Source organism: Echeneis naucrates, chromosome 24, assembly GCF_900963305.1.
Source record: "Echeneis naucrates chromosome 24, fEcheNa1.1, whole genome shotgun sequence".
In the NCBI taxonomy this organism is placed as follows: Eukaryota; Metazoa; Chordata; class Actinopteri; order Carangiformes; family Echeneidae; genus Echeneis; species Echeneis naucrates.
This window is the reverse complement of record NC_042534.1, coordinates 15,453,056-15,469,248: the sequence shown is the minus strand read 5'-3', so window position 1 is coordinate 15,469,248 and position 16,193 is coordinate 15,453,056. Positions and strand designations below refer to the sequence as shown.

At 39.5% G+C, this 16,193-nt stretch overlaps 1 protein-coding gene across 2 annotated transcripts; it reads left to right on the top strand.

Moving 5' to 3' along the window:
- The first annotated feature begins 977 nt into the window (after window positions 1-977).
- Window positions 978-16,179, top strand: LOC115037651 (adhesion G protein-coupled receptor F4-like). 2 transcript variants are annotated; one of them, XM_029496330.1, is made up of 18 exons: window positions 978-1,130; window positions 3,091-3,149; window positions 3,270-3,294; window positions 3,584-3,733; window positions 4,577-4,729; window positions 4,961-5,031; window positions 5,146-5,204; window positions 8,223-8,341; window positions 9,053-9,283; window positions 9,886-10,119; window positions 10,239-10,379; window positions 10,551-10,750; window positions 11,699-11,884; window positions 12,680-13,978; window positions 14,449-14,490; window positions 14,671-14,700; window positions 14,776-14,862; window positions 15,390-16,179. In XM_029496330.1, exons 1-17 carry the CDS (start codon window positions 1,088-1,090, stop codon window positions 14,842-14,844), a joined length of 3,111 nt encoding a protein of 1,036 aa, XP_029352190.1. In that variant the 5' UTR covers window positions 978-1,087; the 3' UTR covers window positions 14,845-14,862; window positions 15,390-16,179. The 2 variants fall into 2 exon arrangements, with proteins under 2 accessions (XP_029352190.1, XP_029352189.1); XM_029496329.1 differs by having other exon boundaries at window positions 15,386-16,179.
- Window positions 16,180-16,193: the final 14 nt, after the last annotated feature.

Here is a 16,193-nt window from a genome sequence, read left to right as displayed (position 1 = left end):
AACTTGGCAAGTAGCAAGAGCCTAACTTAGCTGTTTTGGTTGGCCTGTGGTTGTTTTTATCCCGAAGCAGGTTTTTGGATTTGCATTTGCCATTTCCAAACAGCATTAGCTGGTAAATAAAACTGGACATTATATGTTGCAGCTATAAAAAACAAATACCAGAGAAACAGAGCATGTGAGGTTGAATCTATTTCAGTAGTCTGTACAGTAAGTAAACAAAGAAACTCTGACTCCTTCTGTGAATATATTCCCTTTACGCTGCTTGCAGGTTTACTTTTGAAGTTTTGAAGCCAGGAGAGCATTGACTTGATTTATAGTCTGCCTCTTTTTCTCTCCAACATCTACAGTTAGCAGAGCTTAGCGTTAAGACCAGCTCTTAAAACATTTTATTCACATTTTGGTCATTTATTTCATATAAAAAAAAGTAAAAACACACCAAACTATTCACATACCTCTTTTGTTCATTATAGAATTTATAAACCATCATCATTTCACTCAATCCACCATCATTTGCACAACTGGAATTTTCACATTTCTGAAAAGTCTGTGGATAGTCTCTTTCACCAGTTAATCACACATCTGATATAAAAACACAAACTTTTACTCCCCAATTGCATGGAAGAAGATAACAACCTGCCCAGGAATACATTAAAAAGGCCCTGGTTCCTAACCCTAAACCTTCTTTGGTCCAAATAAGGTTGACCGAAGCCTTCTTGATCAGTCAGCTGTCCTCCTTGGCCAGAATACAGATTATTGCATTGACCAGAGGACAATTGGTTTCCTCAGATAGGCAACTTTTGTGTGACCTCTGGAAGGAGGGAGTCTAATTTGCTAAACAAATACCCATGGAAAGTCAAAGGACATCCTGAGTAGATGAGCTGGCACCGAGACATGCCATTAATGCAAATGCTCTTTCAAGTCAAAGTAAGGGCCGCCCTCCATCTTTACCCAACACATACACACAAATGCATCACCATCAACACACTCTGACCAGTCTAACCTAATCTTTCTGACAGATGCACTTAGTGTGTAGCCATTATTCAGATGTGTGCCTGAAAGACAGTCAGCATAGTAGACTTTTTATTTAATGAATGCAGCAAAGAAAGGCCAATCGTCTGCTAAAAGCCAAGGTAAGAGCTTTCTACAATCTTTGTCCAAACATTTTACAATCGTGCCTTTTGAGGTATCTTTAAAAAAGTTAGAAAACTTCAGCTTTGTCGTCGAAATCTTTTGCCATTCAAAACTGATTTGTTTTATAAGCTACTCCTGTAACAAGAACAGTTCAGCCAGTATTTCTGTGGAAAGGATGTCTATCAGCATGAAATAACAAGAGGTTCATTTACAGCTGTGATGTGCATGGCCTATTGGACTGACTTGTTTTCAGTTTAACTGAGGAAATGGTTTGTATGAGTAGCCTGTAGTCTGAAAAACACGCTGATTCATGCTGATGCACTGCCTGTTTCCAAATGCAGAGACAATGTCTTGATTAACGCTTTTGAAGACTTTATAGAATGTAGGGATTCCACTTCTGCAAAGCTTGAGTTGCATCAATTTGTATTTCAAACAATCGGCTGGAAAAAAAAATAAAAATGGAAACCTCAGCAATGTTTTCAGCAATGGCTTTTAACAGCCATTCTGAGCTTCAACAAGTGTCATTATTATTTTTATTTATATGTGTTTTTACCATCCAGCTATTGATGCTAATTCCTGCCAGCCAGCAAGTGTATATCCATGACTCATAGTGGTCTCAGACTTTTGGACTCCCACTGTTTGTACCATTCATGTGCCAAGAGTTTAATAACATAACTTTCATAACAACACTATAACAATGGCTGAAGGAAAGCGTTGGGCCGGCTGCAATAACAAAATGAGGTGGGTAGGAGAAGTTCCACAGTTGTTATACGCCACCACTGATGTGGCCAGAAAAAAAACTGTACACTGTCGGAACTTTTAAAAACTATGACCCCTTTGTTTGTAGTCATGCTATCAAATGCAAAGTGATGCAAACAAGCTTAACATTGTAAAATGTGAGCTGACCGTAGCAGTGTGGAGTTTGTATGTTCTTCCGGTGTCCGGTGAGATTTATAGCAGTGTGAAGAGACATAAAGTCAAATGAATCTTTACAGAGAATTTAGATCAAATGCCAGACAGTGTGACCAAAGTTCATGGAATACAGTGAGAGGCTGTAGCTTTCAAACAATGAGCTACAGTGTTGGTGTTAAGGACCCAAAAGTGTTGCCAACAAATCATTCCCCACACAAACTACGACCACCGTCACCCCCAGCCTGGACTGCCGTCACCGAGGATGAATTCTCTTATCACGCATATGATTTCATTTTATTTAAGTAAAGTGCTGCATCATTGCGTCACATGACAACCAAGAAACCAATACCACATTCTGGATTATTGTACATCAACCCGTCTTTTGGGCCATTTTTGGATTAGCCAGATCTGCTGCCAAATCTGTGCAGCGCATAATTTACAATCAAACCTGAACTGCAAAAAAAAAATAATAATAACGCATAACAGTTTATTCTGCACCTAAGTGAGTGACTGGGGACATTAAGCGGTAACTACAGTAAAACAACGACGAACAACATCAGAGCAGGCCACAGTTTCTAGTGTTCAGCTGGAGTGTTTGTGAGTTTGTCTCAACTGCTCAAAAGTCTGATTCTTGGCTGACAGGAAAGACAAAACCTGATGTGTTCTTTTGCTCCCTTTGTACTCCATCATGAGAAGCTTTTCTACTCTCCATAGTTCTAAAAAGTGATCAGTTAGCTTCAGCCATCCGGCCTCTGTCAATCCTAAAGGTGGGTTTGTCGAACATTTCAGAAACACTCCAACACACCTACAGATATGCAACAGTTAAAGCCACTTTGATTGCGTGTGTCTTCACTTTGCTTTGGGTTTACTCTATCGTCAAGAATTTTTGGGATTGTTCTTCTGCCGTATGATTGTCTGATTGTGTTTCAAATTCAGTGTTTGTGGGTCAATAGATCTTGTCTATTTATGAATGTGGAACAAAAGTATTGTTGGTCTAATTAATGCTATTTTTTTTTTTTGTTTTGTTTTGCTTTCTTTCCCACATAGCAACAATGTGCTCCAGGGTGTTCAAGTTTCTAATTGGATTGGTTTACATCTACCATCAGGTAAAGACTCACCTCACCCTTTGAAAGTCTTTGGACATGATGAGAGTGCTGTTCATTTCACACGTTCATATTAGTTTTAATTGGACGAGCATGTTCAACCTGGTGTTTGTGCCATTGCAGGTCTTTCAACCTTCCAATGCCCAAGGTAAAGTCTTTAATATCCACAAGCCAACACAATTTGTTGTAAAAAATGTAAATAAATATATAATATATCTGGATGGACAAAGCTTAAACTGAATTTGTGAGTATTTGAAAGTGAATGCACAAACCTGCACAACCCCGGAGGAATGTAAACGTGTAATGTGTAAAAATCTAGTAATATTTATTCATGCCGATGCTGATGGGACTTCTTTTTTTCTTTATTTTCTGTTATCACAGTTATCTGTTCTGTTTTGGTTAATTTCACGACTATTTCTCTCCTGTTCGGCTATTAGAGTACATTGCCGAGCTGATGGTGGAGAGTACTGTCACACTGGAAGCCAAGGAAATCCTGGAAATGCTGAATGCGACAAAAAGCATAACAGTGAGCACTGAAAACGGAGAGTCCCACAACGTCGTCATCTCAGACAGTGAACTGTCAGCAGGTATCGTGCTCCAGAAATTAAGATTACCCGGTACATTCTTCACAGGGGGCGACAGTCTTTTTTCCTGTGGTCATTTCAGGACCTAAAAGAATACATGGCAGGACGCACTGCAAACATGACAACTACACAAACATCCTAATGGGAGACTAGACGAGTTTATTAGATTTATTTTACATGAATGCAAACTGGCGGCAGGGTTGAAGCAAACAGTCAGTCTTAAACTACTTCAACAAATCTAGAACAATAGACATATAATATAGCATATTGTTATATATAGTATTATATGAAATTGTTTGAATTCCAATAAACGTAATATATGTACGTATATTCAATCTGTACACAACATATACAGTATATGATATAAAATAGCGGAACATATGTAGAAAATATGCATGCCAGTTGTTAGAATATGAGTTTGTTTCATATGTAAAAAGAAAGGGTAGGATAGACACGTAGTTACATAAGAAAAACATAGAATTGTTATATTTATGCTTGTATGGTGCCTGACAGTTGGGCGGTATGTGCTCTAGTCTTGTAAATACACCAATGGCTGAAAAATGGGGAAAACTTAGAACTAGCCTCTTCAGCAAAAACCATATTCTTTGTCAAACCTTAAAGTTTTTTGCTGCCTCACTCTGACTGACGAGGATTGGCAATGTTCATTTTTTGGAAACACGTGAACTCAGTTTAGACTTTCTATCTAAATGAGGTTTCTAACACTGAATTTAATTGGAGGGGTGAGATATGGAGCTTTTGGCTTATGTATTTATGTAACAGTCTGTCCATCCTGGTCAACCAAGATTGAAACACTTCATGATCTGAATACGACATTTCACTTCCCAGGCTGCCTGATTGTTGAAGATAAATTTAATTGCAACTGCTCTGCTGGATTCATTTGGAGCAACACAGTGTGCTACAATTTTAACTGCTGCAGAGAGACCACTTGCTTTGCAAATGTCTCCCATATCACGCCACTCTGCATCTCCAAAGTCAAAGGTATTACTTGTGATGTTCTCTCTCTTTTTTTCTTTTTTTTTTAAGCATTTTAAATAAAAGGTTGCATTTTTTTAAGAAATGTATTATAATGGAATAAGGGTCACTCTAATCTCAAGTTGTGTTGTACATACTACTATGTTGCGACACTGCAGGTCATGGCAGACATTTCTGCTATGCATAAATATTCATATAGAGATCATAACTGAATATAACAATTGTGTTTTCATTCAGATGTTGGCTTCAATGGATCAGTTACACTGGCCACATCTTCAAATCTGTGGGGTGACTCCAGCACTAAAATGGTATATTTTGCTGTCCTGACAAAATTATACCTGTAGATTCCTTATGACAGTTGGGTAGAAGATGGAAGCTGACATTTATTACTTGAATGATCTTTCTTTATCTTCTTTTCAAAGGTTGAGAGTGCGTTTGCAGCGCTGAACGGCCTTGAGTTCATAAATATCATTAATAAAAGGTATTGTACATTGAAAAGTTCTGGGTTTGGAAAACTGAAAGAAAATGGTTGTCAGATTTTTGAGCTGAAAAAAATATTTCAAAGAAAGAGCGACTTCTCACAGAAAGGCTCATTTTAAAATTCAGTTCAGCTATAGGAAATGATCCTGCTAATGTCTTTATTTAAGGAGTGATAAGGAGGCTAGCGCCAACCCGCCTGCAGAGATTATCGTAAGGCTTGTTCCAATGAAATGCAAAGCGTGTTTCGGATGTAGGGAGGTTTAATATAGTCCATGCAAAGATAGTCGTGGAACCAGTCAGGATCTCCAAATGAGCTGAGAAGGTTTTAACTTGAGTGGGTGATTTGTCTCAGGTTTTTATGCTTCAGTGCACTTCAATGCAACTTTAAAGTTAGTTTGACTAATATTGACTAATCACTGCCAGTGCCAGTGTACAGCTAAGGCTGATGGGAATATCACAAGTTTGGTAAGCACTTGGTCCACAGCACTGGTGAGTATGGTCAGACAGATGGCAATTTTTTTGCCGGATGATGCCGTCCACAGACATTTTAGGCCACAAATGGGAGAGGCGAATATCCATGAAATCAACAAAGTCATAAATAATCCCTGTACAAATGTTGCCATCAGTCCATCCAATATTGAGTTGAAAGACTTTACTCTGGGTAAAATTGCTGTTGTTAGTAAGGTGGTTCAAAACCCAACCAAGGGGAGAAAATGGAATCCAAGAATGGCAGTGCAGGAAGCAAAACCAGCTCTTAGGCATACAGAGATTGTGGGTAATGTACAGATTACCCAGGCCGGGGAGGCTTGGGGCTTGGCCCAGGCAAACCGGTGTGGAGTAGAGCAGGTCTCAAAGAGAGGAGGAAGCTACTTGTGGAGCAGGTTTGTAGACAGGAGGAAATATTAAGGAGTGCGAGGGCAGTGGCTCAGGCTAAGGAGGGACAGTGGCTGAACTGGGAAGGTGTAGAGAAGAAAAGCTTAGTTGGAAAGAGCTGTGGAGTATGGAGGAAAGTAGGATTAGTATTATTTTTGATTGGGGCAACATATGATGTATTGCCAACTCCCCAGAACCTAAAATTCTGGGTAAATGGAGACCCGCTATGTTTGTTGTGTTCAGGTACTGCAACTCTAAAGCACATCTTGTCCGGTTGTAAAGTCAGTCTGTCACAAGTACAGTATACGTGGCGACATAACCAAGCTTTAAAAAGCTTAGCTGCTGGCATTGAAGATATACAGAGGAAGGCAAATTTAGGAGGGTCTAAGACAAAGAGAGTAGCAATTCAGTTTGTTCAAGAAGGAGGGAAAGTTAATAAGATAATAAGGAGGCGAGTCAGCTTAGAGGATGCCAGAGACTGGGAGATGCAGGTGGATTTAGGAGGAAAGCTGGTTGTTCCCCAGGAAATAGCCTGCACAAAGCTAAGGCCTGATATAATTTTGTGGTCGAGGAGTAGAATGAGAGTATATTTCATAGAGCTGACTGTGCCGTGGGAGGATTCAGTTGGAGAAGCAAAGGAAAGGAAAAAGCTCAGCTATGCAGATCTAGGTAAGGATGCTGAGCAGCGAGGATGGAAGGTTAGGATTTGTCCAGTTGTAGAGGGTTTGTAGCCAGATCTGTTGTTGTTTTGTTGAGGGAGTTAGGAGGAAGGGGACAGAGGGTGAGGAAAACAGTGAAGGAAATGTCAGATGAGGCAGCAAGATCCAGTCAGTGGATTTGGATTAGAAGAAGTAATAGTAGCTGGGGGCCCAGCAGGGGGAGCTCTGAAGACAGACAGACTCTAAGGAGAAGCAGAGGAAGAAATCCAGGAAGAGGAAGTGTATTTAAGTGGAGGGTGTGGCCTGTTTGAGCCTCTTTGACACCATGTGGTTAGTCCAGGTGAGTTGGCCTGTGTTGGTTTGAATTGAATTGTGCTCTCTCTCTGATCGTAGGACTGTTCAGGTGAGTTTGTTTGCTGAATCTGCTAGTGTAGCTTGTCCTCCACCTCCTGCACCCTCTACGCTTTTGCGGTGATGTCTGGCATTAGGGGGTGACTCAGGGATGCCAGTGTTCACTGTCTAGCCTCCTGGAGGTGTCGTGGGCCTAACGAGAGGAAACACCGGTGAAAGGAGGTTCCCACCTGATGGCACCAAAGACATGTTAGCTATCACTGCTCACTGGCCTAGTTGGATATTATCTTTAGGGCATGTAGGGCGGGGCGAAAGTTTGTAGTTAGGGAGTTAGTCTATGAGTCTGGTCCTTTTTTTTTTTTTTTTTTTTAATTGCATAAGTTTCTTGTGTTTTTTCTAAATGCCAGCATATTGACCAAGATTGCCCACAAAACAAAGCATAGGTAACTGGGATTTATGGAGTTTTGCTGCCAGAGCAACTGCTAAAACCAAAAAACCTTTAGTACTGCCATTGCACTGCCATGCAACAGTAAGGACACAGAAAGGTGTTGATGCAAAGCAAAAATCATCCATACAGTAGGCCTCATTTCAGCCAATGACCCTGAATTGGGACACAGCTAGTGTTTGAATACACCGTTATTACTTGTAGAGGGTTGTCTCAAAATAACCACAAACACTTAATAATAATGGTTTATTTGTCCTGGCCTGCTAAAGGTGAAAAATATTATGAAAAAGAATTTAGGAGGGAGTAAATACTAACTTTGAAAGATGAAAATTTGAAAAAATGTAGGCTGCAAAGACTACAAATCACTTGAGACAAAGCAATATTTGTGACCACAGTTTGATGCAAGATGTTGTGTAGTCCAAAGTTTTCAATAATAATAATTTTACCTATAATTGATAGATACAGGCAACACGTCTGTCTTCCCACAATAAAAAGGTAGCAGGTTCAGTTTCAGTGTGGAGTTTGTGTGTTCTCCCCGAGCTTGCGTGGGTTTCCTCCAGGTACTCCGGTTTCCTCCCTCCATCCAAAGACATCATGTTTGGGTTCGCTGGTGACTTGTCCGCAGGTCTGAGTGTTAGTGGTTGTCTGTCTGTCTCTTGTCTTCATTAATCCTTCTTTTAAATTCTTTTAGGACTGGTGGTGCTGACTTTGTGGCAGCTGTCAGTGTCAAACTCCATACTAAAAAACTCCAAAGTATAGTGGAAAGTCTGGAAAATGCTCTTGATGCTGTGGTTCTAGTTGACACTCAAGGTTAGTACAATAACAGTTTTACTTAATTATCCTAATTCTGTTTTTTTGCCTTGCTGTGTTCTTTGATTATACGAATCATCAGAACAGGTTTCTCTCGTTTGATTTGCTGTTACTGTCACATTTCCTCATGCCCTTCATAACCTTCACATCATCATTAGAATTCAGATGTTTAGGATTAGAGTTAAATCCGGCCAAAACAGCTGTTCTCAAATTCTGCATTTATAAAACCAACACAAAGAACCGGAAGAACAGCTTTATTCTTGGAAGGAAACCGGGTAAAAAAAAATACAGCATTATGGGATCAACCACTACATCTGCAAAAATTTGATGCACATTTGTCTGACTGTTCACACTTCACAACGCAGGGCAGAGCATGGGCAGAGGAATTTGTTGTTGGGATTGGGTGGTTGGGATTTTACACTGCAAGTCCACAAAATTAATAATACGAGGGTAGAGTTGATCCTAATGCTGTTCCAGAAATGGGAAAGGATTGGCCAATACTCAGTGTCATCCATCCTTTGGTTTTGAAGATAAACTAAAATGATTTCCAGTCATCCTTTGGGACACGCCAGTATGCATACAAGGTCTGCTCAGAAGGTGTCTAGGTATCTTGCTTTGGACCCAAGTCTTGGAAAAATAGACAAATAGCTCCTCATGAACCAGTGCACTTTCTGACACTAAAATTCATCCATCCCTCTTCACATACTGTAGGTATGGTCGACATTGAAGCCCCAAACACTATAGTGAAATACAATTCCAGCCCAAAGTTGGCTTGCTCATTTGAGGAGGAAACGAGCAGCGCTGGCTGGAACATGAGCAAGCCAAATGAACGCTTTGAGCTCAACAATGGCACTGTGGTGGAAGTGTATTATGGCTGTAAAAATATGGACTTCCTTTCCTGTGTCAACATAATGCTCAAAAATGTGACAGGAATCTGGTCAGGCAAGTACAGCGGTTTCTCCAAAACCTTTTTTGCTGCAGTATAAATAAGACAATATTACAAATGTTTTAGCTGTTGCTAAGTTATTTGTTGATTTGCAATTTCCTCACTCTGGGACAAGTAAAGGAAATTAATTAGTCTTGCAATCTAAACCCTCTGTTTTGTAATTTTTTTTTTTGCAACATGAACAGAATAACAGTTTTACACAGCACATGTGTGATTAGCAAAGGACTGCACACTATGTGTTTTTCACATTAGACTGTATTCAGGGATAGATGTAGCCTCGATGACATCACCCATAGATTTCATGTGATTTTTATTTATGATTACTTAGAAATAGTATTAGGATTTGTTTAAAAAAAACTGATGTTTGGCAGAATTATTCTGTTCAGCAAGCTACATAAATTGCCGACAGAGCTCTATACTGCTATGGATTTTTTTTTTTTTTTTTTTTTTTTCCCCTTGCACAAAAATTTCTGTTGTGTTTTCTGTGGTTTTCTCTCCAAGAAAAGAATCAGCCGGTGGTCTGATTCATCTAAGAGGACAAATTCATTTTCAGATGTTTCACTTGAAGCATGCAAATTTAGCTCCATGTTTTCTGCAGGTACATATGAGTGCGGATTCACACAGGGGGCTGTCAGGCACACAGCAAAGGCAAATATGAGTGTGGCAAGTCTGCCTGAAGAGATCACCTTAAAAATTAATCCCCTTACTGTGGACTGCTCTGATGGAAAAGACAAGGAAGTTGAAGTCCAGGCCATTATCCCAAACACCACAGAACAGTATACAATTTTGTGGAGCCCCAGGGAGGGGGAGTCAAGTCATTCCAAAGGAATACGTAAGAACAAACCTACAGTGCCTCAAAACTGCCTGTCCCTGTTTTTGCTAAAACACCAACAGTTTTAAATGCCCTATATCGTGATAATAGGCTAAATTTATATCTGTCTTTTCTTACAGCTGTCAATGATAACCTGGTCTATTCTTTCAAGAGTCCTGTCAACTGTAAGAAATCGAGTCAAGGAAAATATGTAGATGTCACTTTTAAAAATGACCAACAACAAACTAAAATGGCTAACGTGGCCATCCCAGTAATATATGGTACCTTTTTTTGTTTTTTGTTTTTTTTATTATTAAACTAACATTTTTTGCTCACAATAGAACTTTCTTCAATTTAACTTTATATTACAATATAATCTTATTTTGTCATTTGCGTTGCATTCATCTGAATGCTCTTGCATTATCTAATGATTTTCTACATTTTTCTCCAAGCAAATGAAAGGTTTTGCAGTGAGGAAGAAATGGATGGAGATATTTGGCCAAAATGCCCAGCTGGAGATACAGTGGTAAATCAAGAATGTCCAAACGGCAGGGTTGGCTATAAGTCCCGCACCTGTATTGACACAGCATGGCAGCCAGTGTTCTTCAACTGTGTCAACCAAAAGTTAAAGAAGCTCTTTGGTGAAGCAGATGTAAGTGTATCTTTACATCTCACAGCACTATGTGGCCTTAGAATAATACATTTCTATCTTTTATTTTTGCCAAGAATGATTTCTTTACCATGATAATATTTCTGAAATTTGCTCGAATCCTTCAAATATTGCTTCATAAGGATGCTGATTTAACTAAACTGTTGCCACATTTAGAGACTTTGCAGAACTCATTTGCAACTTTCTTCAAAAAAAGACAGCTACCCATAAATATATGATGATCCCAAAACCACTCATCATATATATTATACCCTATGCAGTAGACTCTTTGTGAACAATATAGCATCACGAAAAGCTGTGCTCAGCCAATGATCCCTGAAGAGGGTATGCAACTCAAATCCTTTGGGGCTGCAGTAAGTGTTGGTGGAAAAATTGAAGAATTATTGTACATTTTAAAATGGTTTTAAAATATTGTGAATGGCATGTATGCAAATGCTTGGTGTTTCGTTTTGTTTGGGATGTTTTTTTATTTTAGGTGATGGTAACTCTGGAGCACTGGTGGATGGCTTCATGTCTGTATAGCATTATTGTCTGTGCTCCAGCAAACACTGTGATCATCTAAGCAATATGCAGTCTGACAACATTAGAGTTGTCCAGGCGAAAAAACAAAACAATAATTAAGTGTATGGACACTTTTTTTTTTTTTTTTTTTTTTTTTTTTTAATATCATGAATTTTAGTTACAAGCAGAAAGGAGACCAAAAGTTAGCAAATAAGCAAAATAGCTTTTTTAATTCATTATATATATATATAAAAAAAACATTGGTTTTCATTTGCTTTGTTTCTAACATTAATAATTTCAAAACCATTCAGGTAAAGATGGAACTTCCATTCCATGAACAGTTTGTGTAGGAATGTAAATGGCATTATGAAATGAAAAATCACATGCACTGTTTTTTGTTTTTTTTTTTAATAATATAAATAAATCTAGATGTTCAAAAAAGGACTAGGAGCTACCCAGAGTGTGGCCAAGGCTATATTTGAAGGACTGAGGAACAACCCCACAAATGACTCCAATCCCAATGACAGAACGGCGGACATTAGTGCTTCCATCAACATATTAAGTGCCATGGCCGAAGGATCAGCAAACGTTGCCTTACAAGAGGATATCTTTCCTGTAAGTCCCCAGTGACTGTTGTTACTTTCACTATTATACATGGGAAATTTTTAGCCCCAGAAACTTCTAAACGAAAGTCCCACCTGAGCAGTTGGATTATCTGGGTAGAGGATCATCACTTAAATGGTCATATCAATCACGTATGAAATTTCAGTCATGTGAAAACAGGTTGAAGGCAAACAGTGGCCTGACAACTGCATTGTTTCTCAAGGTATATTTGGTTCTCCACTTGTCACGTATGACGTTTGTTCCCTGACTCGCATGAGAACCTAAAATCTCCAACTGTCTTGTGGGCTAAAATGTAGCTGGATTACATTAAGGTCTGTTGAAAAATAAAACTGCCATATCAAAAGCTTGGCTTGTTTTCAAGGCAGCCTAGGATGCCATGAAGCCAGTTTGGAACCACTCCCAGAGATCAGTAGTCATAAAATCAAGGCAGGCGCTTACACAGAGAGCATAATAGGGGACACGAATAATTAGAGCACAACATATTATTCAACACCACAACTTCTCTGCTGGTGCCTGGAATGAGGCACAAAGAGGAAAAGTGAATGTGGCCTCTGATCTCTGAACCCCAGACCTCAGGCTGGTCACAACACTGACTGTGAATAGATAGATTGACCATAGAGATGGGGGAAGATCGCGTCCAAAAGCCTTCTTTTGATTTTGGCAGTTTGTAAGCAAGGTTTTGAAACGTGCACAGTGTATTCAACTTTAAAGGATTAGCAGTTTGAAGCAATTATAACAAAGGTATTATCCGATGGAAAAATTCTCTTTCTAATTGTTCTCTTTCAGGATTTTGTTGCCGCAGCAAGCAACATGCTGCAAGACACCTGGAAAGCGCCCAACTCATCGATTGTTCACAATATGGCATCAAATTACCTTCATTCAGTGGAGGGTCTGGTGCAAAATATCAGAGTGAACAATTCCGATAGTTTCTCCAGCGAAAACCTAGACCTCAAATTCTGCTCAGAGGACCAGTGTAGAGTTTCTGTGTTTGGCATCGGCGTGAACCTGAACATGCCCACAGGAATCATGAAAACTGTTGCTGTGAAAAATCTCATGGAAAAACTGAGAAACAACTTTAAAGGAACAAACCATACCAACCTCTTACTATCAGCCACACTGAACGAAAGCAATTCTAATATAAACATTTCACTGGAATTCCCCATTGAACGGCAGAAGTCCACTAAACCTTACTGCGTTTTCTGGAACACCAGTGCAGAGATTTGGTTAGAAGAAGGATGCACGCTCAAAACTAGGGATGATAACCGCACGGTCTGTGAGTGCAACCATCTGACCTCGTTCTCTGTCCTCATGGCCAAGACTGACGTATCTACAAAAGCCCTAGATTTGATTACCTACGTGGGACTGGGCGTGTCCATCTGCTCATTGGTCATATTCCTCATTATCGAGTTTATGGTGTGGTCTGCTGTGGTCAAGAGCAACCTTTCGCATTTCCGTCACACAGCGATGGTGAACATAGCCGTGTTCCTCCTGCTGGCTGACTGCTCTTTTTTGGCTTCTGTCTCTCCTAAGCTAATCGGTGACTTCTGGTGCCTGGTTCTGACCATATGCAAACACTTGTTTTTCCTAGCCATGTTCAGCTGGATGCTGTGCATGAGTGTCATGCTCGTCCACCAACTCATCTTTGTCTTCAGTCCACTCAGGAAAAGGGTCTTCATGTTCCTCTCCAGCATTGTCGGCTATGTTTGCCCGGTCCTTATAGTGGGATGCAGCTATATATACTCCAAATACACAGACAAGCCCTACCACAATAAGGAGACATGCTGGTTATATTTTGAAAAACTCTTGGAAGGTTCTATTCATGCTTTCTTTCTCCCAGTGGGAACTGTTATCTTTACAAATCTCTTTTCCATGGTGGTGGTCATACTTACGCTGATGAAGACCTCAGTCCCAGATGGCAAGTCAAGCGAGAAAGAGACAGTGAAAAGCATCCTCAAAGTAGTCATCTTCCTGACACCTGTTTTTGGAGTAACATGGGCCATTGGATTCTTTTTGCTCATACTAGACTCTCACCATGCTAGCTATGAATTTGTCAACTACAGTTTCACCATCCTAAATTCCTTCCAGGTAATTTTAAAGCAATTGAGTAATCTTGATATTGCCAATATACCAAACTGTCTTTTCAATCCCAGTGACTATATGTCAAGTTTAGGTTCCTAATCCAGTACCAGTGCTCTGCCGTTTTCCAATCAACCATTTATGTCATTTTTAATTGACATCAGCATTAGTGGCCTCTGAACACCACAGTTTTGAAGCAAGCCGTGCAAGGCTACATACATTTTGCAAACAAGAGTCTCAGAATGCTCAAAATGCTGCAAAACATTTGATGGCAATTCCCAAGATATATATATTTTATATATTTTTGTTTCTATACACGAATGAATTTAATAAAATAGACTTGAGTTTAATTTCAACTGTTTCTTTTTTAAAGTGGTACAGTAGCAGCAATCTCATCCATATCTGTAGATTTAAATCCTACCTTTAATACCATGAATTGTCAGACAATTATGTTATGTAATCTATTTTCTCTCTTTTAGGGCTTTTTCATTTTGATAACGGGGTGTTTTACAGAGCAGAAGGTAAGTTTTTCACTTCATCATGGGAAGATGTGCCTGAATTATAGTGAGCGCTATCCAATCATGCGCAGGGCTCCATGACTGGATGGCCTGTGTCATAATGTGGTGTTTGTGTATTAGGACCCAAAACACCTGTCAATAATCCTGTTTGTGGTCATTTGTGGGTTGTGTTATTACTACCAGGTTCGGGAGGAACTGGTCAGGATCCTAATGGTAAGCGAAGCAATACTGCTCTTCAAATTGACAAAAATGTGCATCATACGAGTAATGTTTGTTTTTGCTGCTCAGGCTAAATCACAAAGAAAGAGTGACAGCATGAAGAATTTGACCTCGAGCACATGCACAAAAGAACACTGAAGACGTCAGTCCTTCACTGTATGTATTAGATTTCAGGCCTGAAAGCTATTTGTGTGAAGCATCGTGGATGTAAAAGCAATGTTTTGACTTGAATCCAAACATCGCCATGCACACATGCTCACAATGCCAGTGTTGATATTCAGCAGCTATAGTGTTCTCCTTGATCACCAAAGCAGTTTAATCTGTGGTGCTGCAAACACACCAAACAAAGTACAGCTAAAGTACAGCTAAAGTGGTGAATCATGCAAGCAGTGGGACACAGCTACAGCACAAAACATCAGGAGTGTTCTTTGTGTAGCATCTTATTGGGTTCATACTATTCCCCTTTTCTACTTGAGGGCCCGAGGGTGTTTGCCTCTCCTGATTGTGGCCTTTTGTGTAGAGGTTAATGGGAAAATCAGCATGGGACAGAAGTCAGTCAGTCAGGAATTTTCCAAAGCATTATGCTGCAACAACCAGCTTTGTACCTCTTTCTGCCAAGTAGCACGAAACGGGTTTAACTGACAAAATATCCCTTTTGTGTGTGGTTTCTATGTTTCAGACAGAGACAACAGCTTACATGCACGTGTCCTCAGATCCACTTGGAGATGACAAGAGAACACAATTTAGACTGATGCGTTACGAACTGATGAAGCCCCTTGGATAAGAGGCGAAACATTTTTGACAAAACTAAGTCCTAAGTCCAGTTGCTTTCGATTCAATTGTTGGCCGGATAGCCGGAATGGGTTAGGGTGTATAACCGCTGTAAAAACAAAGAGCTTGATTCTTAGTTATAGGCTTGTTGTATAGAGCAGTGATCCTTTCAATATGTTGTGTTCTAGCTAATGTTAAGTCCTGATTATATAGAGAACAAATTACATGATGTTTAATGTGTCTGCTTTGGTTTGACAATTAGTCTGTAAATGTTTGACCTGAATCACAACATGTGTGTGTGCGTGTGTGTGTGCGCGTGTGTGCAAATATGTAATGAGAGACACAGAATGTAAAGTTTGTTGTTTTTTTTTTTTTTTTTTTTTTTTTTTTAATTGTTCATCACACCATGTGCAATGTAGCTACATCTGTGTAAATTGACATTTTAATAAGAGATAATTTTCAGATTACATGTGATTAGTTTTATCATATAAATAAACACTTGGGGACACAGAGCTGATTTTGTTAGTGGGGGAGAGTTCAACAGCTTTAGCTTCCTCAATAAAAGTCTGAGTGTCATCCATGTTGCTGGCTGAGGTCTTAATTTACCAATATGATTTCATAATAATGTATTCTTTTGGATTTGAAATGTTGGCGGCCTCTGCCTTAGGCTCTGTTCAAAGAATAAAAACTACAAACCCTTTACTGTGTACATGAGA

Bases quoted from the DNA above. Each gene is read 5' to 3' on its own strand.
- LOC115037651 (XM_029496330.1), top strand. From the start codon at position 1,088: ATGAATGCAGCAAAGAAAGGCCAATCGTCTGCTAAAAGCCAAG. The intron at 3,734-4,576 runs GTATCGTGCTCC...TTCACTTCCCAG, and splicing joins AGACAGTGAACTGTCAGCAG to GCTGCCTGATTGTTGAAGAT. The intron at 10,751-11,698 runs GTAAGTGTATCT...AAATAAATCTAG, and splicing joins AGCTCTTTGGTGAAGCAGAT to ATGTTCAAAAAAGGACTAGG.